At 39.9% G+C, this 27,547-nt stretch overlaps 1 protein-coding gene across 6 annotated transcripts in view; it reads left to right on the top strand.

Annotated features, from left to right (window-relative positions):
• Positions 1 to 27,547, top strand: part of cacna1e (calcium voltage-gated channel subunit alpha1 E) — a 600,666-nt gene that overhangs the window by 544,601 nt on the left and 28,518 nt on the right. For 5 of the 6 annotated variants that reach the window (XM_062977736.1, XM_062977734.1, XM_062977735.1 and 2 more), the window contains 11 exons: positions 1,325 to 1,435; positions 2,429 to 2,512; positions 2,649 to 2,774; positions 3,993 to 4,058; positions 6,773 to 6,864; positions 8,812 to 8,977; positions 9,336 to 9,463; positions 19,769 to 19,865; positions 22,518 to 22,623; positions 24,370 to 24,477; positions 25,953 to 26,053. In XM_062977736.1, coding sequence (XP_062833806.1) covers positions 1,325 to 1,435; positions 2,429 to 2,512; positions 2,649 to 2,774; positions 3,993 to 4,058; positions 6,773 to 6,864; positions 8,812 to 8,977; positions 9,336 to 9,463; positions 19,769 to 19,865; positions 22,518 to 22,623; positions 24,370 to 24,477; positions 25,953 to 26,053 — 1,185 coding nt within the window. Of the gene's footprint in view, positions 1 to 1,324; positions 1,436 to 2,428; positions 2,513 to 2,648; positions 2,775 to 3,992; positions 4,059 to 6,772; positions 6,865 to 8,811; positions 8,978 to 9,335; positions 9,464 to 12,929; positions 19,866 to 22,517; positions 22,624 to 24,369; positions 24,478 to 25,952; positions 26,054 to 27,547 lie in introns of those variants that run through there. The other variant, XR_010005208.1, reaches the window with a different exon arrangement.

The raw sequence follows: 27,547 nt of genomic DNA, 5'->3' as shown, positions 1-27,547 counted from the left end.
GGGATCCCAGGTTGAGAACCACTGCCCTATAGTGTTTGCACAGATTATTGTGGAGTGTTTGCTGCAACTGAGAGCTTATCTTTGGCAGTGGATGGGGTAGGCATAGCAGGCTCCTGGGAGCTGCTGGCCTCCATCTCCTCAGCTGGCCCTTCTAGCAACTCCTTGTCCTCGCAATCCGAGGTGTATCCAAATGTAATACAACACTGAATATCCATATATAATTATGACATAATGAGACTCCTGCTAAGTCAAGGTGAAATAAATGTTTTCAGTGGTTGTACATGAAGCTGAATAAATACCAATTTGAGCTTAAGAGAATGTTTAAAGTACTGATGTATATCCAGACTGGTAAAGTCCCTTGATCTGAAACTGTTCATGGCTGCCACTCACTCTAATGCCAGTCCTGGTTATGAGTTAAGCCTACTGTTGACTAACCTGACTGATTGCAGACAGGGGGTCTTATTTTTATTGGTTTCATGTAGGCTGGTTTGGGAGATTCTTTAACAAGTGCAGATTTTAAATGCTTTAAATAAATTAAAGTGCAAAAAAGCTCTACCATGGAGCCATTTTTTTCCATGTCAGGAGCAACTTGAGAAACTGCAAGTTGCTTCTAGTGTGAGATAATTGGCCGTCTGCAAGTATGTTGCCCAGGAGATGCACGGATGTTTTTGATGTTTTTACCATCCTTGTGGGAGGCTTCTCTCATGTCCCCACATGGAGCTGGCGCTTATCTGCACTGTCCCCGAATTGGATTTGAACTGGCAACTTTCAGGTCAGCAACCCAATCTTCATGTCATCATGTATCGTTCTTGACAATCTTGATTTTTTTTGTGCTCTTTAAGGTTTCCTACCTGTTTAGGAAAATGTATTAAGAAACTGATAACATAAATCTATCACATGCCCTACTTTGAACCTCCAGTTTGACACCAAATAATATCTATTGTAGTCTCATGGATAACTTGTATAATTATTTTCTTTCTGTGGTACTATTTTTAGGTAGCTGTTAATTGCACTACCTTTTCTGACTTGTCACACTTTATATACAAAACAGCATCAACATACCAATCTATAGTGAATCGAGAAAAATGAAAGGTGCTACTCTAATGATCATCTCTAACCAGGATGGATGGTGTTACTCCAAATGAGAAGACTATCTGTTTTTGTTTGTAAACCTAATCCCTCCATCATATGACAAATATCTGTTGTTAAATGAATGTAGAAATAATTGGAAATAATGTGCAAAACAGTGGCAAATGTTTAGGTTGTTATATTAGTGCAAATGGAATTCAGACTATTATGATTCCTCTTTCTCTCTTTTTGGCAGTACTATTCTGCTCCCTACACCTATGAACTGGCTTTGAAGTATCTGAACATTGCTTTTACCATGGTTTTCTCACTAGAATGTGTCCTGAAAATTATCGCCTTTGGCTTTCTGGTAAGTTTTAGATCATTCTGGCTATTGGAAATCTAGTTTGCTCCTAGTAAAATGCCTTACTAGCTCAGATCAAAATATATCAAAATATAAATATGTATCAAAATATATATCAAAATATATCAAAATATATATCAAAATATAAATATGTGAAGGGAAGTCGTTGGGAGAAGGGAGCAAGCTTGTCTTCTGCTGCCCTGGAGACTAGGATGCGGAACAATGGCTTCAAACTACAGGAAAGGGGATCCCACCTGAACATTAGGAAGAACTTACTCACTGTGAGAGCAGTGGAACTCTCCACCCTGGACTGTGGTGGAGTCTTTTCTTTGGAGGTTTTTAAGCAGAGGCTGGATGGCCATCTGTCGGGGGTGCTTTGAATGCGATTTTCCTGCTTCTTGGCAGGGGTTTGACCTGATGGACCACAAGGTCTCTTCCAACTCTATGATTCCATGATTCTGTGATCAGTTTTGACAAAGCAATGTTAAAAGAAGTTGATGGTGATGATGAAGATGAGGATTCTTAAGGTTGTTGTATGTGATTGTGACCTCATGGATATGAGTCATGAGTAAAAATCCCAGCCTTGTCATAATTCCACTGTGTTCTTTGGTAGCAGTAGTATATAAATCACAGTCCTAATTGGACCTGATGAGAACGTTGGCATTTCCCCTGTATGTACACCCAGCGGTACTAGACGCAAACATACTGTAGAATTAATGCAGTTTGACACCACTTTCACTCCCATGGCTCAATGATATGAAATCCTGGGACTTGGTAGAGAAAGCTGAACACTTTGGAAATTACATGCAACTCCCATGATTCTGTAACATTGAGCCACGGCACCTAAAGTACTGTCAAAATGTATTAATTCTACAGTGTACATACATCCTTAATTGTATGTTCAGTGTTTTTCTCTCTACAGGATATTATTATTTTCTGGATGTTCACAATGCAATTTAATCTGCCCCTTTCTTCCCCTTTCTTCACATCTCCTTGCAGAATTATTTCCGTGACACCTGGAACATCTTTGATTTCATTACTGTAATTGGTAGTATTACAGAGATTATCTTGACGGATAGCAAGGTAAAGCTCCTTTCTATTCTCCCTCCTTGTTCTTTGTGAGAGTTCAAAGCATGGGGAATAGGTATGATGATTTCTTCTTGCTTTTTCTTTAATGGTTTCTCTTTTTCTTTCTCTCATGTTCTGATATTTTTAAAAGCTGGTAAATACAAGCAGCTTCAACATGAGCTTTCTAAAATTGTTCCGAGCTGCCCGTCTCATCAAACTACTTCGCCAGGGTTACACCATCCGAATTTTGCTGTGGACTTTTGTACAGTCGTTCAAGGTAAATTTGACATCTTGTTTACCTCCTAAGTTTAGATGTAGTCTCCACAGTCTCCCCACAAACTGAACTGCAGATATTTTGATTCAGAGTGTCATACATCACAAAACAGTGCAATTCCTTACTAGAGGGTTTGGTAGCAGACCCTCCCTGCAAAAATGGGTCGGCCTCCAGAGACTCAAGAAATCTGAAATATTCTTGAATGCTCTGGGGGATTTTTTAGTTAACATAACTGGTGATTCTGTCAAGGCCTTGGTTTTATTATGGAATTGAGAGGTGGAAAGCACTATCAAAATATTACTTCTAAACATCCAATTCAGTGTTGTGAATTCTGGAATTCACCTTGGTTTACATAAGACCTGGTTGAATAATGACTAAGGTGCACATGTCACAGGTCTTGGAGCAAATGCAATCAGAAATCAGTTGATTCTTTGTTTTGCCTACTATGCAGCAATGAGAGAGGCCAAAAAGTCATATTGCATTACTAGGAATGCAATCTCAGCCGCCCATCCAGTAGAATTATTTCAAGTGATGACGAGTCCTTTGGCCAGTGAGTTCAGCTATACAACTCATGACCACGTACTGTGAAAATAATGCCATGTACTTCAAGGAAAAAGTTGATTATCCTAAGAATTTGATACTACACCTGTTAGAGTGTCTAGGGAGGTGTCCAGCAGCTAGAGTAGTATGTAGGTTCAGTACCAGAGCCTGGATGCAGTTGTGAGCGAGATGAAGTCCAGCAAATTGAAAGTAAATCCTGATGATATGCATTCTGTGGATTTGTGGTTCCTGGGTCTGGGGATTGTGTAAATAATGTGTATTGGATGGGGTTCCTCTCCACCTGAACGACCAGGTGTGTAGCTGGGGAGGACTTCTCAATCCATCCATGTCACTGGAGGCCAAGGTGGATTCTGTAGCATTAGAGTGGTTTGCACCAGTTTCAATTGGTGTGCCAGCTATGGATTTTCCTGGACATAGACAACCAGTCATCACTTCTCCCATGTTGTGCAGCTCTGCTGAATCAAATTAATTAAACCACAACATTTATTCAGAAAACTGAAAACCCACTTTTGTTATGTTGACATTACTTTAATATCTTTCACTGTGCCAGCAACCTTCATTAGTTGTATTTTATGAAGGGAGAGCAGGATATACTTACTTTACATAAGTAAATGCTGCTAATATAATGAAACACACCCTTGTAATGTTTCCCACTTTCAGGCCCTTCCTTATGTCTGTCTCCTGATTGCGATGCTCTTCTTCATTTATGCAATCATTGGCATGCAGGTAAGCAAATGTTTAGAAATGCCTCGCATCTCACTCTTGTCATGTCAAAGGACTAAGTAAAGCTTTACAAGATCTGCATACAGAACATACACTTCATGTTGAGAGCTGTGTGTGGAAAGCAACTTTTGTGGAGGTTAGGGGCCTGGGCTGTGGCGCAAGCTGGTGAGCAGCCAGCTGCAGCCAGCTGAGACCAATCATTCTGACCAAGAGGTCATGAGTTCGAGGCCAGCTCGGAGCTGCGTTTGTCTTCTGTCTTTGTTCTATGTCAAGGCATTGAATGTTTGCCTTATATGTGTAATGTGATCCGCCCTGAGTCCCCTTCTGGGTGAGAAGGGCGGAATATAAATACTGTAAATAAATAAATAAATAAATAAATAAATAGGGGCACAAGGTTCTTACAAAAGTAGAAAAATCACAACTCTCTATCTGGCTCCAAACCATATCTAATACACACAAAAGTACCTGTACTGACTGGTTGACTAAACTCGGCCACATGCAAATTCCCATGTGTGTGGTTGAGCAGGAAGTTGATGGGATGGGGATATCCATTCACCCATTTGTGTTGCTGGATGTGGGGTTGTGAAGTGGGAGCACGAGGAAGAAGGGGATGGTGGGGGAGGGCAAGGGCAGCCCGAAAGGGCAATGTCTTGCACATCACTTGTCCTCTTCACTTTGCCCAACTCCATTCCCTCTCCCAAGCAAATAAGTGAGCACACAGAACCCGCACAAGTACCCATTCTCTTCATGTCTCACCCACATCTCATCCTCTTCCATCTGCCTGCCCAAGCAAGTGACTGCGCAGGGGCTCTTATGCATCCTTCCTCCTCATGCTCCCCCAGCATATCCCCTTTCTCCAAGTCTCTCTGCTCAAGCAAGTGACTGTGTGAAGGAATGCACATGTGCAACCTCCCTCATTGTACTTCCCGGCCCCATGCATACATTTCATCAGGTGCCATTGAGCTCCTGATGGAATGTGTGCATGCACCCTCCCTTCTCATGGCTCCCATCCCTTCTCACCCCCACTTGTTTGAACAAGCAATACAAGGGAACACACACATGGAACTTCCTCTTTACACACACACACACATATGTCCAACATCACCCATTCAAACATGTGAGTGAATAAATGTACAAGAACATGCATATTCATATCCTTCCTCCTTGCACTGCCTTGTCCCATTCTTTCCCCCTCTGCCCAGATGAATGAGCAAGGGAACATGTGTGTACTCTCCTTTCCTCACCACACTTCCCTGTCCCATCCCCTTCCACACCTGAACAAATGCATGTGTGTACCCACTCTTCCCGCATTCCTCTGCCCCAATCCTATCTCTCCCACCCGAATGAGTAAATGCAGGCCCAGCCACCTTACCAATTTGTTCCTTGCAGTGACCAAAGACTTGACTGCTGATTAAGCCTGACTTCATTGAATGCAGCTGAAGATGGACAGTGGTGTTATCAAAGTCCCTATTAAAAATGGAATGTAGCAGCAGCAAATAATCTGCAAATACTAAAAATGGCAAAGATTAATATGGAGGGACATTGATACTTTTTTCTAGTTGTCACTTTTAAAAAGAATCCACTGCCATGATTTTTTATAATCATGAAAATTTTTATAATCATGTGTTATATTGGGTTGTTGTGTGTTTTCCAGGCTATATGGCCATGTTTCAGAAGTATTCTCTCCTGACTTTTCGCCCACATTTATGGCAGGCATCCTCAGAGGTTATGAGGTATATACCTCTGAGGATGCCTGCCATAGATGTGGGCGATACGTCAGGAGAGAATACTTCTGGAACATGGCCATATAGCCTGGAAAACACACAACAACTCTGTGATTCCGTCCATAAAAGCCTTTGACAACACATTGAACTTGTTATATTATTTGTTTCACCATTCATTACTTTTGCTTTCTGATATTTTTGGAGAGAGGGGCAGAGTACTTATGACAGAAGAGCATAAAACATGAAAAAATATTTGTACATGATATAACAATGAAAATACTCCTTAAAGGTAACTTTTAAAAGTCGCTGCACACCTATCCATTATGCTAATAAAATAACTTTACATTGATTCATGGTATCTTTGAAATGTGGCCGTCATTATCCACAACAAATACACTTATGTAAACTGTTCCCTTTTAATTAGGGAAGTTCTGTTGATGCTTTATTACACAAAGTGTAAGGTGTAGTCTGTCCCTAGCAAACATTATGCTGATTAAATGGAAGATTGCGTTTTTTAAAAAAGAGAGGAGTGGGGAATTTAATTTACCTTTCATGAAGAATTACTTTTGGTATCTAGCTGCCATCATCTGCTTTACTGAACCAGATACAACCAGTGAGAGCTAAAACTTGTTAACATACATTTATTTCATTCCACTTGTTTTCCCAATTATGCCAAATTTGCAGCTTTTAGGCATATAATGTATGGAGTTGGTTAACAGGAGTAAAAGTGAAATGAATATACCTACTATGAATGGCGATAGTTCTGTCATGCTGCCCAGATTTTGGGGAGAAAAATCATAATCTCAGTTACACCAACCACAATTATTTCCCTTTGCCCTGGGGATGTTGTGACACCTCAGAGACAGGAGATACAAAGAGACTCCAATTCCTTTGCATATATCTGGGCTGGAAAACTTGCTACTTTCCCAAAACTTCATTTCAGTTTTGCATCATCAACCCTGCTATACTGAGTTTAATTTCTCTTTGTTTTAGGTTTTTGGGAATATCAAATTAGATGAAGAAAGTCACATAAACCGTCACAACAACTTTCGCAGCTTCCTAGGTTCTCTCATGCTTCTCTTCAGGTAACTAGACTTCTGTAAGCAGTTGGCTGATGATCTTCTTCCAGCCCAGTAGGTTAAAATTTATACATGCCCGCACCACCATTTTCTTCATTTTCTGGCTTTTAAAATTCTTTTTCCTATCTAAAGAATGGCCATGCTCAAAAGCCAGTTAACATTCTACAAAGAGCAGAATGGCACTAAAAGGATCTGTGGACAAAAATGTGCTGTTCATCCTCACTGAAGTAACAGAAGTCTGATACGTTCTTTCTGTTACCAGCCACTGCTTCATCATGACCCATTAACCCAGGAAAATGTCTGCCAAAATGAGAATCAGCTATCCTACAAGAATGCACAACATCTAATTAGATACAGAGGTAGTGCTCCCATGTACCTTGCTCCAAAATCTGATTGGGTCTAATTAGAAATCATACTTAGCCACCTTGCTTTCTTTTCTAATTGGACATAATCAAATTGGTAAGTTAACAATGATGTATTGATGTAAGCCTGGTGTTCAGCACAAGCACTATCAGGAAGATGTATTTTAAGTATCTTTGGGATCTACGACTTAGTCTCCTGTTTTTAATACTGTATCCTGCTTGTTGATTTTAATGATAGTTTTTATTGATGTTGATGTTTTTTACTGGGATAATTGTTTTATTGCTTTGTTACTGTTATTTGTTTGTTTTATCAGGCCAGGCCCCATGTAAGCTGCCCCGAGTCCCTTTGGGGAGATGGGGCGGGGTATAAAAATAAAGTTGTTGTTATTATTATTATTATTATTATTATTATTATTATTATTATTATTATTATTTGGAAGGAACTATGAAAATAGTTGCATATTAGTCATGTGCATTCAGGACTTACCTTGCTCTGTTTCGTGTCCCGGCTTTCAGTGAGGCCCTGATCCGCTTTCGTCTGACCTCCTGAAATTGGGAGGTCAGATATTTGTTTTGTTTTGTTTTTATTTTTTGGAAGGCACTGGCCAAGGCCACAGCATCAGCCAGCCCCGCTCAAAAGCCCGGTAAGAAGCCGGGCAAAGGGAGAGGTGCAGGACGGCCCAGCCACCCTCAACGTCCCCCCCTGCCAGGCCTGTGCACATAAGCCCAAAGGCTGCACCCATAGATCCAGGCACCCGGGCCTACGGGTGCAGACTTTGGGCCTACATGACCTACCAAGCCCGGGTGCAGGCTACCCGGCCTACACGCCCAGGCCTCGCAGGGCTGGGTGCATAGGCCCAAAGCCCGCACCCATAGGCCCAAAGCTCCTGGGCCTATGGGTGCAGATTTTGGGCCAGGCCTAGCCAGGCCTACAACCGATTGCTGAGTAAGGATTGCTCCTTACTCAGCAATCAGCTGCAGGCACTGAAAGGCCCAGATGATTGCCGAGTAAGGCCTGCTCCTTACTCGACAATTGGCTGTAGGCCCTGCAAGGCCCGGCTAGGCACAGCCCAAATCCTGCACCCGGGCCTTGCAGGGCCTGCTGCTGATCGATCCGAAAGGCAAGCTTGGAGCCAATACCAGCTCCTGCCTGCCTTTTGTTTTGAGTTTTTGTTTCATTGGGGCCTTTCTGTTTCGAGCCATCCAAATGGACGATACAAAATGGAAATACGAATGAAACAAATTGGACAAATATTGCACACATCTCTATTGCATATCTCAAATACTCCCTGCTTGCTGTTCAATGTTATTCACCAATTGCATTCATGTGGAATCTTGATAAAGTAATTCAGTAAATTAGCTAAATTTGACTATCAGTACAAACTGTACTTGCATGGACTAGTTACCCCTCTCCATCACCGCTACCATCTCTAATTCTATTTAGATAACAGTGTATGATGTCTGAAATAGAATTTCTGACCCCTATCTGTCTCACTCACAGACCAATCCTGGACACAATTATATTAGAATTGCAAAGGAAATTTGCTGAGCAAAGCAGTAAACTTGCACGGTGGATTTATTTTGCCTGCAGGAGTGCTACAGGGGAGGCATGGCAGGAGATCATGCTTTCATGCCTAGGAGGTAAAGGATGTGAGTCAGACACCACAGCAACATCTGGACAAAATGGGAGTGAGCAGTGTGGCACAGATCTGGCATATGTTTACTTTGTCTCCTTCATCTTCTTCTGCTCTTTTTTGGTGAGTTCTCCCTTGCCTATCTTCTACATTCCAGCCTTATTAACACATCATGCTGCACCTTCTCATGGTTAATGGGATAAAACAAACAGTGAAATCAAGAAGGTATTGGTTCTGTTTTCATCTACTCAATTGATAAAGCGTAACATATTATCATGTCATCATTGTGGTTAGTTACTGAAAGAATTGTAACATTACAGCAAGATCAGTATGCAGCATAGACAAAAAAAATTGCTCTGGAAGGAGTTGCATAAGTAGCTTGTTGTGTGTTTCTTCCTAAATTGGTCTTCTTAGACTTTTCCTCCCAATAGCTACTTATTACTTGATCTTTGTACATTCTGCTTGTTACCTCTTTGCCTAGATGCTCAATCTCTTTGTGGCTGTCATCATGGACAATTTTGAATACCTGACTCGAGATTCCTCCATCTTAGGACCACACCACCTTGATGAATTTGTACGGATCTGGGCAGAGTATGACAGGGCTGCATGGTATGTTCGCTATGTTCTTATGGCTCGCTATGTTCTTATGTACTTCAATTTTTTGTTTAGATACAATGTCCAAGTCAAGCAAAAATGGACGGGAAATATATTTTCTCAGTCCCACAGCTTCCAAATGTGCTTGGATGACACCCCACTGAAGTTATAAAGTAATGCAGAACAAACAACTCGGCATCTGTATGCTTGCCCACAATGCCCAGACTCATGCACAGAGCAAGAACTATTTAAAGCTACAGACAATGCCGTCACTGTTGCCTGTTTTTGGTCTAAATCTATTTAGCAGCTTGTAATCCCTTTATTTTATCAGTTTTAAATTATTATGCAGTTTTTGACACGAAATAAATAAAACCCCACGGAAGTGATTTTTAACACCATCAAAACAATTCAGAATCTGAGCTGAGGTTTTAAAATAGGAACTTTTTATTTAAAAAAATTAAAAAATATATTTAGAAGCAACTAGCTTCTCAAAATTTCTTTAAATAAGAATAGTCCCACACTTTTTGTGGCAGTCATGTCTACTAAAGATCAGAGAAATAAACATTACAGACATGCACCCTGTACTCATTGTCTAAACACATTGAAAAGCCAATGTGTCAACTGGACTCCCCAGAAAATGTAGTGTAGAGTTTATTGATGTGTACTACTTAATGTTCAATCTTTTGTTTTTGCTGTGGCATCTTTGTGAAATATAGAGATAGTGACACTATTTTAGAACAACCTAGTAAAACGTACTAGAAAATCGTGTTCTCATGGTCATGGACACCCTTATATTTAATGTATTCAGCCATTCCTAGCCAAGTATTTCTGGCATGTTTCAAAGAGGTTTACTATGTCTCCTTATGAGAGTTTCAAGATTCCCAGTGTTTTGTTGTGATGGAGCCAATGCTTTGTTTGACATCATAAGCAACCTTTTGCAGGGTCTGAAAGTGTTGTTTTTCAAATCTTTCTTCTGCCGGTGTTGCAACTGCCCGTTTTGTCAAGTGTGACATGAGGTCTCCATAAATATTCAGTTTTTTTAAAAAAAAGATGGATCATCTCTGAAACTTTTGCAATCTGAAAATTTCACAAACTGGACATAATCTGCCTTTACTTACCTGAAATATAATTATGCTTTTCTGTGAAATATTTTTTTCTGATTCTATTAGCTCATGGCCTTTTATGTTTTTCAGCCAGACTGGGTTTTCTTCTTCTTTTGTAGTCATAAAAGACAGACGCTGAATATAACAAAAAAATGTAGATTAGAAAGAGGATCTAGGACTGAATATCCCATTTGGAATTAGAAAAGAAGCACCGGGAGAATAAGAACATAAGAACCATATTAGATTAGACTAATGACCTATCTAGTCTTACTTTCAGTTCACAAAGGTGGTTGTAATACATTCTCTAGAGCAGTGGTTCTCAACCTGTGGGTCCCCAGGTGTTTTGGCCTACAACTCCCAGAAATCCCACCCAGTTTACCAGCTGTTAGGATTTCAAGGAGTTGAAGGCCAAACCATCTGGGGACCCCAGGTTGAGAACCATGGCTCTAGAATGACCTGTGTACAACTCTACACTCTATCTTTTGTTCCCCAGAAATTTATCTATAGAGGCATATTGCATCTGATACTGGAGGTGATACCTAGCAGTCTTGGGACTGATTAATAATTTATTCCTCCATTAAATCTGTCAGTGTCACGTGCTGATAGGGCAGGATGGGATATACAAATATAGATACCTATACAGATAAAGACATTTCTACACATAGAAAAGTAGCACATCAATAATGTGGTGAGACTAGAGAATTAATTTTTACAATTATGTCTACAGAAGAGAAGGTTGAGAGGAGTCATGATTGCCATGTTTAAATCTGAAACAATGTCAAGAGGGAGCAGGCTTGTTTTTGAGGCCCTAGAGACTAGGATTCAAATGACCGGGAAGGAGATTCCACCTGAATATTAGGAGAAACTCTATGCCTCAGAGTATGGTGGAAGCTCCTCCTTAGGAGGCTTTTAAACAGAGGTTGGATGGCCATCTGTTGGGGGTGCTTTAATTGTGCTTTTCCTGCATTTAAGAATGGGGTTGGAGGACCCATGTGGTCTCTTTCAGCTCTATGATTCTGTGATTTTACTTTTGAATTTACTTTTCCCCATATGGGATATCATTTAAAACATGTGATCTTCAGCCTGACTTTTTAGGGATCAGTAACTGTGGCCATAGCAAGTTTCAGTTCTCAGATGTTGCATATATCTTAAGTTTGCATGAGATTATTTATAATCATTGTATAAAAAAAATTTAAATGATGTTGCTATGGACTCAAACTATAAAGGAGAGATTTCTTGATCATGTAGCTTAAATCTGTCCCACAAAAAATTGCATTTTGATATAACAATGCTACAGTTACGTAGCAAGTTATCATTGCTTTTACTGGTTTTCCACACTTATCATTCTCTTTGCCCTGCACATGGCCACAAAGCAGTTCGGTTTTCCTTTTGGCAAGGTGATTTTCACTAGCCTCAACAGCTTCATGAAATAGATTTTTCATATACAGTAGAGTCTCACTTATCCAACACTCGCTTATCCAACGTTCTGGATTATCCAACACATTTTTGTAGTCAATGTTTTCAATATATCATGATATTTTGGTGCTAAATTCGTAAATACAGTAATTACTACATAGTATTACTGCGTATTGAACTACTTTTTCTGTCAAATTTGTTGTATAACATGATGTTTTGGTGCTTAATTTGTGAAATCATAACCTATTTTGATGTTTAATAGGCTTTTTCTTAATCTCTCCTTATTATCCAACATATTCACTTATCCAACATTCTGCTGGCCCGTTTATGTTGGATAAGTGAGACTCTACTGTATTGATGATTTTGAATCTGATTATCAAAAATTAGAAAGTATGGAATGTCATTAATAAAGCTTTTTCCATTAACAGAGCAAATTGTTTAACTCTTCTGGAGTGGAGATAAGCAAGTCTGGACTCTCTACTTTGGGTTTTAGCAGTGCTTTGAGCGTTGATTTCCATATGCAAGAAGTTTGAAATTAAACAGATGTAAGCACTTCAACTCACATCAGTAGATTAAAGCGTATTGATTTCCTTTAAATCGCTGACTGTGCAAAACATCTCCTGACTTTTTCCAGGTGAAGGACTGTTTATGTTGGACCCTAGACAGCAAGTAGGCATGAGATGGCATCTTATCGTTTCCTCAGATCATTTTGAACCTCTACATAGCCTTTTTATTCACAAGTGTCCTGGGATCTATTTTACTTCTATATAGCATGTCTTGACCGGAACAAAGTGGAATGGAGAAGGTGGTACCTGTGTTTTTACAGGAATCTATTGTCTTGAAATTTTCCTACCTAGCAGTAAAAGGAGAAAATGGAAATTTCTGGTGCTACCATTGTGCACTTGATTCCTCCTTCCCATTTCCTGAGTAGCCCTATTAACCCACGTGTGCTTTCTTTCCAGTGGCAGGATCCTGTATAAGGATATGTACAAATTAGTACGGGTGATATCGCCTCCTCTGGGCCTGGGAGAGAACTGCCCCTACAGGGTGGCTTGCAAGGTTTGCCTCCCGTTCCCCAGCCACAGCCCGGCAGTAGGGACATCCCATTAAACCCTCTTTCCCTTTCGTGCCCCCACCGCACCTCACAAGGGAACTTTGACATTGCTTTCCTTCGAGTTTAAAGAGAGCCAAATCTTCTCAGAACCAGCAGCTGTTACAGGCAGGAGCATGTGTGGAAGATAGTTTGAGCTCACAACCTAAACTACAAATTAGTTTTCATTGTAGTCCCCTGGAATGAGCAAGTCGCCAGTAAAAGAAATTGATCTTTATTGGGGGGGAAAAGCCATAGGGGATATTCCTATTTCCTACCTTCCTGATTAAATTCTTACTTCTTAATTCAGTTATCAAAATATTTAATACATTTTCTCTTCCTTCCAGTTACTACATTCAGTCACATGCCATTCTTGACAATATTGATTTATTTGGCCTTTCAAGCTGACTCATTGGTTAATATGCTAGGATAAAAAAATGTTTTATACTTTGTAGTATTGTCAATTTCAAAATGGAAAATTATATTCTCCATATCCATATTCTGCAGAGTTTATTGCCGACTTTATAAGAGAAGTTAGATCTTTAATGAATAGAAGAATCTCACACTCTGCCTTCATTCCAACTTCAGAATTCATTCCTGACACCTGTTTCAAATGATTTTTTTGAAGTCAGACAAATGGCACCAGTAATAAGATGAGAATAATTATTTCTCCAAGTATTGTGTAGACTTGCTAATGTTTTAAATCTCCACCAGTGATTATCCTATAGTGATATCAGGTTATAGTTTATTATGTTATACTGAATGCTTTAGAACAAATTAATATCACATGAGATGATAAGCAAAATAAATATTTTTAACCATGAGCTTTTTTTCCTGTAGTGGAGAAGGACCTCCTTTTGGTGGGTTGCTATTCCCATGTACTCTAACAGGTGCAAAATTAAACCAAAGAGGTTTGCTTGAGAGATTTTTAACATGGGAGGAAAACCTCTCCAACCCCACTGTGTTTCCTGCCTTTACTAAAGAAAGGTTATTGTTCCTTTTTGTTTTGCTGATTCCTCTGTTTCGTAGTCAACTTTCTGAAATCCTTAGTGTCTACTCTTCTTTTCTAACTTATTTTATTATTTCTGGGGGGAGGGGGGGGCGGCACCTTTTTTCATCTAGTTCTAGTATTATCTGTTCTTTTATCTTCCAAATATTGATTAAAAGTGTAATGACAAAAGAGACCCCAAATTCTCCCCCCGCACACACAATAATAACAATAACAACAACAACACTTTATTTATATTCTGCCCTATCTCCCCAAGGGCGGATCACAGTACACATACACAGCAAACATTCAATGCCGTCTGGAAACAGGACAGGAAAGAATAAGACAAACAGAAAGAGGTATGTAGGCTTGATATCCAGTTTTTTTGGTGCCTTGGAGGTTGAGGTTGCGCTCAGATTCAGTCACAACGGGTGCTGTTACTTCAATCTCTATGACGAAGAGCCATCAGGATTTCCTCCTTCCACCTTCCTCTCAGTCACCGCATTCAGGTCTTGTTATTTGGGGTGTCGTAAAATACGTCCCTCGCAATTTGCAGTATCTAATTTCTCTACTTACAGCTTATAAGCTGTTTTCAAACTGCTTAGATAAACAGTGAGCTGGGCTTGAGGTCGAGTGCTCACCCAGACCGGGCTTTGAACTGGCCACCTTTCGGCTGGTAGATATTACTGCTGGTGATTTAACAGCTATGCTACAGCCCAGCCCACAAAACATAGATGGGCAATCACTCCACTCTTAAGTTTGCATATTGAGTGCAGATGCTGACTCCAAGTAAGCTATGGGAGCAGTAAGAGAATTGGAAGACTCTAGATTTCAGCCGGAGGAGACTACACCAGCATTTACAATCTAAGATAGTTCCTTCATCTTATGAATGCTGTTTGGGGCTCACCATGATGGGCAATACAAAGGTCATGAAATTTGCAATTTCAAATCTCAAACATGTTGGTCTGCTATGTCTGAAAGATGTCCTCTATTACAGAAACAATTATTATAAATGCTACTGTGTACAGTTATTTTCTGTAGTGGCAGGAGAACATTGAGTGCCTATGGATAACATAGCTTTTTGTAACTACTAAAAGACATGCAATTTACTAAGCTGTCCTTCTGTTCTCTGCTCCCTCCAAACACAAAAACATACCTGTTTGGGTTATTGTCGTATTGTTTTTCCCATTGGAAATATTTCTGAAGCTATTTCAAACAACTGGATCAACAGATGTTACCTGAACACATTAGTGAAATCTTGCTGGTTTGGCTCCTGTATTTTGGAGCAAGTTGAAGGAGCAGGCTGCAAGAATTATATCCTTCTACGACTATGGAAAACAACTGTGCCATGTAAAGTATTAACAGTCATATCTGTTGGGGGGCGAGGGTGAGACTCATTCAGGGTGGGTTCCAAAATCATCATCCTGGTCTCACCGATCCCTCCTTCTCCAGGCTGCCTTCTCATATGGTGAATCAACACTGATAAACAAAACACCAGCAGTCGAATATTCAGTTGAATCCAACGGTACTTAATCTTTATTTACATTGCTATGTACAGTAGCACTCATTAACAATAAGTCCTAGACACATGGCAGTGTCTCCTCGGCCACGGAGCGGCTGCAAAACATTCCCCGTCCATCTTCCATGAACGCTCATGCCGACAGAAGAAAACACCCCTGCATTCCACAGATCATGAAGGAAGTCCCGGTCAATCAGACTTGACCCCATTGGCCCATTGGTCCTGCGTTACATCAATCAAAGCAGGCTCCTTTTAACTCCTCCACTGCTGAAATGCCTTGCCGAAACTCATACAGAAAACATTCCTAACAGCCTAGATTGATTTTAACATTTCACACAATTCACAATACCCTGACAATATCCATGGCCAGTGATTACCAAATGTTGACTAACAGAAACAGTTATTTGTAATCTGGCTGCACTGTGTATAAATGGAGACGTGGCGAATAAACATGCCAGTTATTACTTGCTGCTTACGCATCTCTGTTGCCCCTTTAAATCGTCTTCATCATTGCTTTCTGAGAACAAAGATGTATATAATATTGTACCTTCAATACACTGGCATGCCAGTTGTGGAGATTAAGTTTGTGAAAAAGGCTCCTATCAAAGCCATATTGTAGTTCCTTCTTCTCTTTCTGAAATTAATTATTCCTCATGAATAGGCCTCTGTTTCTCTGCATTTTCTCTTCATACTTCCAGGATACTATGATTGTCAGAATAATTTGTAAAATCTGAGCCTCGAGTGTGGGGAAACAGACATTGTAGCACGGACAAGTGCGTTGGTGGTGGGTGGGCTCCGTGATAATTGAATTTTACAATAGTGATGTTCAGGACTATTTCTCATAGTCTGACCTTCATCATTTTTCTTTGCCCACTGCCTCACCACAAAATTCCTCACTTTTCCACATTTCTTTTCAAACTAAATAGCTGGATCTTGACTCCATTTCAGTCTTTCACAATCAAAACAGATCAAGCATTGCCTTTTTGAAGACAATTCATGCAGTTCAAGTTCAGAAACCACTTTTTTTGTGTAGGAGCAACCAAAGTTGCTTCTGGAGTGAGAGAATTGGCTGTCTGCAAGGACGTTGCCCAGGGGACGCCTGGATATTTTTGATGTTTTTCCATCCTTGTGGGAAGCTTCTCTCATGTCCCCACATGGAGCTGGAGCTGATAGAGAGAGCTCACAATAGCTAGAAGTGATAACATTTGTACATTGTTTGCAGGATGCTCTGTCTAATAAAAGCATGTGGAATCTGGCCCTACTACTCGGCAGCAACAGAGCACTATTCTCAGGATGGCAAAAGGAGTGATCCAGCACACATGGGTCTCTTGTAGCATTTCAGTCAGCTGTAGTCCACATTCTTTTTCTCTCAAAAAAGCACTTAAGGCATCAGCTCTGGTGATAAAGCCATATTTATATTTAAGAGGAATAGTGCTTTGGATAAGCCGATAAAGGAAACTGGGAATCAGCAGGTAAAGGTAGAACTCAGGAATGGAATTTGATTTTTTTCAGTTGAGACCAGAACTTTGTAGTAACTGGTACATTAGCAAAGTGCATATTAGTTTTTGTGTCTTTGTCACATGTGAAAAGCAAAGGATTCTGGAGCAGCATTAGATAACCTAATTTTGTGTGAAAATTGGAAAATCCAAAATGTTGAGGACAGTTTATGGTGATGCTGTTTTCTTGTCAGCCCAAGGCTTTAGGTGGCACAAGGCATCCAAGGATGGAATTGAGAGATATCTCTTTGAGAGATATCCATAAAGCAGTTTGGTTTGTAGTGCTTAGTAACTTTGTAAGATTATAAACTAGATGTGTTTGGAATAACGGTTCAGCAGTCTGTGTTATAGGATTACATCTCACCCAGGATTGTAAGCTTGGTAATTTCCTATATGTGGTGCATTTTTCCTCTGCCATCCTGAGAATGAGAGATCAGACTTACCTTAAAGGTTTATTTTGGGATAACATGATAAGCAATCCACACCTTTGGGTAGAGAGGAGACAATAGATAGTTGAGTTGTTAAGTTTATGGATACTTGTATGTTCTGCCAGAGACGGAGAGGGCTCTAATGGAAACCAACTGAAAAACAATGTGGACTCCTGCCTGTCCAGATGGCATGCAAGAGGAACCTATGTGTAGTGGATTGCTCCTCATGCCATTCCAGAATGAACCATCAGAGTATGTCCAATCTCTCACTTATTTGCTGTTTCTCCCACTAGTGCTTCAATGTGTGATGAATCCCTTTGTCTAGATGGGTGAGAAAGTACTGTGATTTTCTGAGAGTTTTCATTCGTGGGCCAAACATTTGGCCAAAGTATGAAAAGATTGTTTGGCAGATAGTTAATTATGTTTTAAAGGTAAATGTGTTATATTTTCACCATAGATTGGCTAGAAACAAACTTTTATCCAAATGTTCACAATTTTTCCTGTAAATATCCAAATAGTCATATAATTCCTCCTCATTTTTCCATGTAACTTGCTCCACAGCAGTATGTACTTTTTGTTATATTCCCTTCTCTTTTACATGAGATTTCACTTCAAGATCTCAGAACTATGATTTACTCCATTGCTCACCATAAAATGATATATAATTCCCATTTTGAAATGTTTCACTGCAAAATGTGAGGACTACGGAGGTTAAAATTCAGAAGGAAAGAAGTAAATGGCATTCAGAAGTATTGGTTTTACCTTGAAGCTGACAGTTTTACAAAACAATTTCAAGGATGTGACTGTCCTGAAATAAACATATCAGCTAGTGAGGCGTCTCTCTTATGGAAAGGGTAGTGTAAAATAGTTTTAATGATGTACAAGTCTATTTTACTTTCATCTGGCAGAAGGTAAAATTTTTAAACAAATAAATGCTTAAAATGGAGGGCAGTGGACCATTTGGGGAAATATCTACAATAATTAAGCATATTATTCAAAACAGGGCAGAGAAAAATTGCAACTTGAGTAAATTAGTTTGTTTATTTAATGTCTCCTTCCTAAAAGGCTCCTTAGGCATTTAATGTGGTTATTTCTCTTGACAACTAAATAAATAATTGTTCAGTGTTATAACAGTGGTGTCATCAATGTTCATCTGATTCAAAGATAGGTTGCAGGTGGTTGGAATAAGTTTTGAATAACTGCTTAATAAGTAGCATACAAGGCTACTTGTTAGTCATAATGTTTCTCACCTAGGCAGAAGTGAGATATCCCCTTGTCAGCATTAGCAAAGGTCAGGATGATGTTGCTTTTCATGTGATTTAAGATTCAGTTCCTTTTAATAAATTGCACAGAGTATGGTATAGCATACTGTGATGAGAGAGTTACAACACAGAGAAGACTCTCCAGGTAGTCACCATTAACTGTCACTTTCAAATGTGGGAGCCCAAATGAACCTTGATCCCCAGAAGGCCAAACAGCTGCCTCTGTCAAGACTCTTTAAACTCCAACCAGGTGGAATCTGAAGTTGCATGTGTGAAAGAATTGGGAGGAGGGAGCATGGCATGTAGAATTTTCTTCTTGTTTTTTTCCCTCAGCCACTGAGCATGCCTTTGTACCAGTGCATGGTGGGAAAGTACTCCATCCTAGAGCTGGATGGAAGCAAATGGACACATTCCTTTGAGAAGTTGTCTTGGTTCACTGCCCTCCTATGCAAGATGCTACTTTCTGATTGCATAGACACGATCGGAGAGGGAAGCGCCTGCCACTTCAGCCGTGGGTTATGTGGCAACATGAATTGCAGGACTCGGTAGAAAAAAGAAGATGGGACCGCTCTAGTTCTGCTAATTCATTGAGGCGTGCCCCACCATCTCCTGAATATCCCCCTGTTGAAGTGTTGTGAATCTTGATTTATGCCACTTGCACACAGCCCTGGGAAATATCTGGACTAACGGTAACAGGCTGAAGGAAGAGCTGGACATAGAAAGACTCAGTAGTCGTACAGAAAGGCAGGCAATTCCTACTGGTGGCATTCCTAGGTCTGTGTGAGGCGTGCTATAAATCGACATCAGCACAGGCTGCCTTGTATGATTTGTATTGATTAATGGGTTTCCTGTTCTTTCTTGTTTTGTCTGTTTTTTGTTGTTTTCTCTCTTCTGTTCCCTATATTCTATTTCATTTGGCGATTTGGGCCTCTGGGAATGCTTTTTTCTTCTTCGTCTCTCTGCATCTTCCCCCTCCCTTCCCCCCATTTCCTTTGTCCTCTTTCCCCTCCATGAGCAGTGGCCGCATCCATTACACTGAGATGTATGAAATGCTGACTCTCATGTCCCCACCACTAGGCCTCGGCAAGAGATGTCCCTCCAAAGTTGCTTATAAGGTAGAACAACCCTTCTTTCCTTTACGGGCTACTGATCAGCAAGAAATGGGAAAGGCATAATCATGGGACAAATGGGGTGGTGGGAAATGCTTACCAAGAAGTAAGCTGCTTGAGCCTTTTCAAGATGATTTGCTTTCAAAATAAATTGTGTACGCATCTCAAATGTTTCATAATCGCTCCTCATCACTTAACTGGAATGGCAGCACGGCCATTACCTGAGAGGATAGTGTGGTAGTCAACAGAGGTTAGATGTCAGGTGGTAAATTTTCACTATAGGAAATACAAAATGCGTAAGTAGTATAATAATATATGTATTATAGACTGAAAAAACAGAACGTAATGGAGGAGTGCTCCTTAGGACTAGATCTGAGATATGCAGCTGTGTCAGGCTGGGGTTACTGACTGGACACCCAAGGAAATGCCCCCATGTCGCCAAAGGACATTTTGGATGAAAGGCTTTTTGAAGTTTCACACAAAACATTTTTTAAACAATACCCCAAGAGACCTAGTTTGCGCTCCCAACATGGTAAAAAAATGTCCTCTACTCTCCCCAGAGAGAATTCTGAGGCATTCTGGAGCATTTTTCCTTCGTTTTCTTTCTTTTCTTTCCTCTCTTTCTTTTTCCGTGGTACTAAGAGCCACAAAACCAGCCTTATGGGGCTCATTCAGCCCAAAGGTGACACTTTATCACTTGAATTATACACTTGTGAAGAGTTTTTGATATGTGGTAAAGTACAGTTATTGAATCATATCAACTCTAATGGTCAGGAGGCTTTTGTTCAGAGGCATAGCAAATGTTTCCTTTCTATAAAATCCCAGATTCCATTTGAAAACTCCAATTAAATAACTCGTAAGTACTAGTGCTAGAAATTCTTCCTCCAGAAGTCTTCCAGAAGTCATGGTATGCAACTGCGATTTAAAGTAGATCTTATTTAGTTAGATGAGCCAATAGTCTCTATAGCAGCCATGGGTAAACTTGCACCTTCCAGGTGTTTTTGGACTTCAACTCCCACAATTCCTAAGAGCCTACTAGTGGTCCCAAATTTGCCTATGCCTGCTCTATAGCATAAAGGACCATATGGCATTACACTGTTATAGCAGAATTATTCCACTTAAACTGCCATAGCAACACCCTGTTGATTTATGGGGGATGTAATGTAGTGATGTCACTCTATCACTGAGGATGTCAAATGCTCCCCTGCAAAAAAATTGCAAATCCCAGGATGTTGCTGTGGCATTTCAAATGAAACAATAGAGTTATTACAGTATAGTGTGATAAAGCTCGAAGGCACTTTGGTTGCAATCCTATACATTTACCTTGGAGTAATCCCTACTGAACTACATGAGTCTTAAGTGAAAGCCTGGTAAAAACTTGAAATGTTGAAATAATTAAACAGGGTTTCTAAAATAGTACAGTCTTAAAAGATTTAATATTTTTCAAACAAAACAACTGTCTGCCGATTACAAGGAGAGATTATGGGAAGGCACCCTAAGGAAAAAGCAGTACAGTCCCTCTTTGACCTAATGCACATGTGAGGCTGGATAGATGAAGGTCACATCCTGTAAAAAGGATGTTGGCATGTATATCAAGTTGAAATTTTCCAAATTGGAAGTTGCAGATCAGGTTCTTGGTACATGCAGCATAAAATGTAGCTTTGGGTGGGTAAGAGAATACGCACTGCTCAACTCTAGTGTAATCCTATTATGTTACCCAGTTGCAAACAAACAAAACTTCAGAATTGTAAGTCCTTGACATTTTAGTTTGAATGCTACAAGGACTGCTAAACAATAATCTTAAGAGTAATTATATTGGATTGGTAGTCTATTACTTTATTCAGGATTTATCTAAGGATAGATTTTCTTCATTTTTTCCATGACAGCTGTTACTTGCACTTGACTCCCAGAATCACATGATCTTTTTATCTCCTGTTTATGTATATGGAAGCCTGTTTACTGTTTGAGCCTCGAATGATGCTGAATGCGTGGTGCTTCAAAAAGTGCCCAGAATAAGGGTGGTGGGTACAGCAGTGATGAGTAACATAAGAATGCACAAAGCAATGTATACTCTCTGGGAAGTGGATTTGGCCATTTCATTTCCCCATTCTGGGGGAAAGGGAGCATGACCCACCCACTCCTGCCTTGGTCATTAGTTTCTCTTCATTTGCATTTTTCTCCCACTTTTTCAACCTCAAACAAGTTGGAATCATTGCATGGCAATCATGTGCTGCCAAATGTAAACTTAAAAAAAAAAACCTCAAAAAGGGGGCGCCAGGATGTAGCTGGGTAATAGGTTAAAAGAGCCCAGAATCTGAATCAAATACAACAATTTCTAGATGCAATAAAACCAAAACAAACAAAATGAAAATGGCTCTGTATTGAAGATGCAGAAGACCCCTAGGGCCGTCTCTCCTTGCAAGTCAGTAAAAAGACACGGATTCTTGATAAAATGACTAAAATAACAAAAGACAAGAAAGCCAGCACATGGAAGGGGGTCTGTGATGTGAATTGGGAGGATGGAGGGGGCGATCCTTGCCCTCCTTTTTGGATCTGCTGTTTTATGCATTCTAAGCCTTTCTCCTCGTGTCCCCCTGATATGTTTTTCGATGCTGTTTTTGCCTGCTTCCCCTCCCTGACCCCCACTCTCTTGTGCAGAGACTGGTCCTGATGAATATGCCTGTGGCCGAGGACAACACAGTCCATTTCACTTCCACTTTGATGGCCTTGATTCGAACAGCTCTGGATATTAAGATTGCAAAAGGTAAAATAGCAAGTTGGAGCAGGGGTATCAAAAATTACAGAGAAATGCCACTGTAATGGTCAATTAAGAAATTTGCTAAGACTGTTGAAAAACCTGAATGTTTCATGACAAGAATAAACCTACCTATTGGTTTAATAACTTTCATGCCTCTGAATTGTTTGGGTGAAGACAGCTACTGCATTTTAAGAGTTTAATACATAGAGCGTATCTTTGTTTTATGTGGATGTTCAGAATAAATGCTTATTTCTTTTCAATACTAATTATATTACATCTATTTTAGGTAACAATTGTCCAGTGTGCATACTATCACTAACCTTCTGATTCACACATTCACTATGAGTGCTTCCAGACAGTCCCCAAAATGTGGGGCCTGTTGGGCTTTTACTGGAGGCATCCAAACGAGGTCTCTGGTAAAAGCAAATTAATTTGGGACAATTAATTAGATACCCTATACCCTGGGACTGAGGGTGAGTCCCCATTGTCATCTCACTTCTTGGGGCTTCCAAAAGGAAGGAGGAGAGAAATGGCACCCATAACCCTAAAAACTTATACAAACTTACCAGGCTGCCATTACGGAAGTCCTAGAATTCTCCTGGCACATAAAAATAATGCACCAAGGGGGCGAGGAGAAAAGTTGCTTCTCACCCCCATGTCCTCGCACTTCATTTGTACATGCCTGGAAGACTCCTGGACTGCCATAATGGCAGCTTGTTAAATTTTTACAAGTTTTTAGGGCTTTTGGGGGGTTTTCAGGGTGGCCTGACTAACGTTCTGGCTGAATAGTTCTGACTGTCTCTCTGGTCCGCCTACTGTACCTCCTATTGCTAAGCAACTCCCTCCGATTTCAACAACCAATCAGACTGCACTTCCATCTTTTATTTCTTCCACTCAATAAATAGAGTGTTAATTTTGGGCCAGGTTCACTATGGGTTAAATTCACCCCTAGTCTAGAGGTCCGTTGTGTGGCCTTCTAGCAAGTCACATGCCTTATCACTCATCCAGTTTATATTCCTGGCCAGTTGGATTGTTGTAAAAGCAAACTGACTGGGTTGTTGTATGTCTTTCGGGCTGTGTGGCCATGTTCCAGAAGTATTCTCTCCTGACGTTTCACCCACATCTATGGCAGGCATCCTCAGAGGTTGTGAGGTATGGTATCCTCAGAGGTTGTGAGGTTTCCATACCTCACAACCTCTGAGGATGCCTGCCATAGATGTGGGCGAAACATCAGGAGAGAATACTTCTGGAACATGGCCACACAGCCCGAAAGACATACAACAACCCTGTGATCCCGGTCATGAAAGCCTTCAACAACACAAGCAAAATGACTGCTTGAGAGAAAGTTGGGCAGTGCTTTAAGCTCAATGACAGAGCACCTTTTTCCATGCAGAACATTTCAGGTAGAGCTAGGATATGCGAACACATAAATATATAATTTCCAGTGTCGTCCTCTAAAATATAGTCTACAGTACCTAGCATTCATTTATCATCTCCTATTCAAGTATTAACCAGAGCTGACCCTGTTTATCTTTCAAGATCAGATGCATTTAGGGTATGTAGGCTATACTGGCCTCAGAAAACTCTATGCAGGTTGCCATAAGTCAACAGGCAATCAGAAGGCACAAGAAGGAGGAGTCTTGCCTGCAGTCCTGAAAAACCCTGGGACATGTTGACAGTGAAAATGGTTTATGGATAAAATAGGGAGTCTGTCTGTCCCCTGGCTTATATTTTTTTTCTGTTTTCTTTCAGGCGGAGCAGAATGGCAGCAGCTAGACTCAGAGCTCCAGAAGGAGATTCTGACCATCTGGCCTCACCTTTCACAGAAGCAGCTAGATGTATTGGTACCCATGCCAAAAAGTAAGTCATTATTTCAGCTATTCTGGTTTTTCAACGAAGCAGATATTTTACACAAATTATAGACTTCTTTCCACAGGTCAAATAGTTTGGGAGGTTGTAGTCTTTGTTGCTATAGTTTTATGAAATAGCCAGTGTTTTTCTTCTCCAAGCCCCACAGGCTTGGTGTCCTAGAACAACTAGGTGCAGATGTGACAACCAGGAATCAGAAAAATCCAAGGAGCTATATTGCAAAAAGGTGCACTTCTTTTGACAAGTCCCCTAAAGACCTTCGAGTGTGCTGCATTTGTAGGTGTGAGTCAGGAAGCCATACTTAAAAACAAGAACACACAAATATTAGAATAACATTCCAAAACCTTATACTCTTTTCACTGACTGGTAATCTTCTCTGTTATAATACTATGGCCATGTACTGTTTATGTGGTATGTAGGGTGGGGATCAAATTGATGTGTATCTACCAGGAGCATCAATTTGCATATCCTCTACTACAGAACAGACACATTTCTGGTTCCTTGAAAACCATGAACAACAAATTCAGAGCCATCCTAGTAAATATATGCTCTTTCACTTTTGCTGCTCCCCCTTATTAGGGGGCTTATAGAGAAAGGAATATTTCTGGAAGCATTGAGACTTTCTCCATGTTCAAAATTGAATTTAATTGCTTTCTTGAAATACTCTGGGTTTCCCTCCTCTCTCTCTTATTGATCACACACCACATGTAGATTCAGCCAATGTTTGAGAAATGGGTTTCAGCTATTTCCACAGAGCCTTCTTTATTATAATTCAGAAGTCATAGCCAAAGAGCTAAATTTCTGTTGTAATATTCAACAAGTTAAGCTTTGTTTTGGTGCAAACATCCCCCTTTTCTGGGTTGCTGTAAGTATTTTGGGCTGAAGATGCCTGCTATAGATGCAGGCAAAACTTCAGGAGAGAATGCTACTGGAACATGGCCATACAGCCTGAAAAAACTCAAAACAACCCAGTGATTCCTGACATGAAAGTCTTTGACAACACATCCCCCTTTTCCTTTCTTGTCCTGTGTTGAACTTGTGTTCTGGAAAAAAAAATAGTCATGTTTTACTGGTAGTGGTCAGTTTCAGAAAACTCAAAAAACACTGCAATGGTGAGAAACATTTCCTTTGAAAAAATAATGGATTGATTTAAACTACATGGAAAAAAAGAAATGAAATGTTTTTGATAATATCAGGAGCTTTTGGAAATACTTCAGGATGAAGAATTTGCAATGTGAACATTCAAAACAAAATCAGTTTGTAGAGGCATGAACTCTGGGATTTTCAGATATTTTTTCCTTGTCTGGAGGACCCCAGTGTTGTATTTGAGTATAAGGTACAGTTTCTTTCATGGCCATGCAAAAAATTACTGTCCTGTTTTAAAAAGTCTGCAAATCTGTTGTCACATCTGAAAAGATCGATTTGAAATTATATCAAATGCTACTTTTTTTTTTCTTAACCCCCAGCTACAGACTTGACAGTTGGGAAAATCTACGCAGCCATGATGATCATGGACTATTATAAGCAGAGTAAAGCTAAGAAACAAAGGCAGCAGCTGGAAGAACAGGTATTATTCCACCACATCAGCACAGGTTATCCTGCTGCATTGCAGATTAAAGTGTAATATTGTAATTTGTTGAAAACTGGATTTGAATGAGGAAGGGACCATGGGAAATTGTGCACACAATAATGAACAGCAGAAGGATTTCCAAACCCTAGCTGTGATGTTACATTAATTTTCCTTCCTTCTAGAGCAGGGGTCCCCAAAGTCTGAAATGACTTGAAGGTACACAACAACAACAATCCTACTTAACTTGACTATCTCATTGGCCAGAAGCAGGCCCACACTTCCCATTGAAATCCTGATAGGTTTATATTTTATTTTTAAATATTGTATTGTTCTTTCATTTACTTATATTGTGCTATGGTAATAACTTAATATATTGTGTATACATATAATGTTGATACTAATATTATAATGTAATACAATATAATACTAATAATTATACAATATAATAATATTAATTATACATTATATATTAAATGTAATATTACTAATAATATTACGGTAGTGGTATAGGACAATATAATAATATATAATGTTAATATTGTGCTATGCCAATAATATAATATATTGTATGTACATACAAATTGTAAGCCACTCTGAGTCCCCTTTGCGGTGAGACAGGGTGGGGTATAAATGTAGTAAATAAATAAATAAATAGTTGTTGCGGGGTTTTTTTTGCACTACAAATAAGACATGTGCAGTGTGCATAGGAATTTGTTCGTATTTTTTTTTCAAATGATAATTTGGCCCCTCAACAATTTGAGGGACCATGAACTGGCCCTCCACTTAAAAAGTTTGAGGACTCCTGTTCTAGAGCATTAAGGATTTTTACAGCTGGAAATTAGGTATCATGCGAGGGGAAAATGTTATATAGTGGATAAATGTTGTTCTTGCCTGTAATCTATGGCAAACTTGGAACTTGCCCTAACTATTGATTTTACATTAGTTTGTAATTGCCTGCCTAATTATTGTGCATATATTTTGCTCTTCCTCCAAGAAGCTTGGATGGCTTACATGCAGTCCGCAGAAAGTTTCCCATCCAGAAAGTGTACAGAGCAGTGATGGCACAGAGCAAAATATGAGGCAGAGGAGGTGACATGGAAATGATATGCTACAATTATGTTTTCGTCAAATAACTGTTGGTGCCTAGCACAACTTCCTTAAGGTGCCGCCTATGTCATATTTGTACATGTTCAGCAGTGAAACAGCAGTGTGTGTTTGGTTATCAACTACAGCAGATAGCAATTGACATGCTCAGAAATCAGTATCTTGATTTTACCTCCGTGTATCAAGAAATAGTAGTCAAAAAGCAAGTTCAATAGAAATGTGGAAAATTGTACATTCAACCTGGATTTGAATTCATAAGCACCTGTCTTACCTTCATCTCATGCTGATCCAGGAAATAATTTCTCAAATTCCAAATTTGGTGTTGTTTTTCATCCCTCCTCCCCTATATCATGTTAGTATAAGCCACTGCTTCTTAAACTGTGGGTC

Source organism: Anolis carolinensis, chromosome 4 (assembly GCF_035594765.1).
Source record: "Anolis carolinensis isolate JA03-04 chromosome 4, rAnoCar3.1.pri, whole genome shotgun sequence".
In the NCBI taxonomy this organism is placed as follows: Eukaryota; Metazoa; Chordata; class Lepidosauria; order Squamata; family Dactyloidae; genus Anolis; species Anolis carolinensis.
Note: the sequence above shows the minus strand (reverse complement) of the source record. Positions and strands in the feature narration are given on the sequence as shown.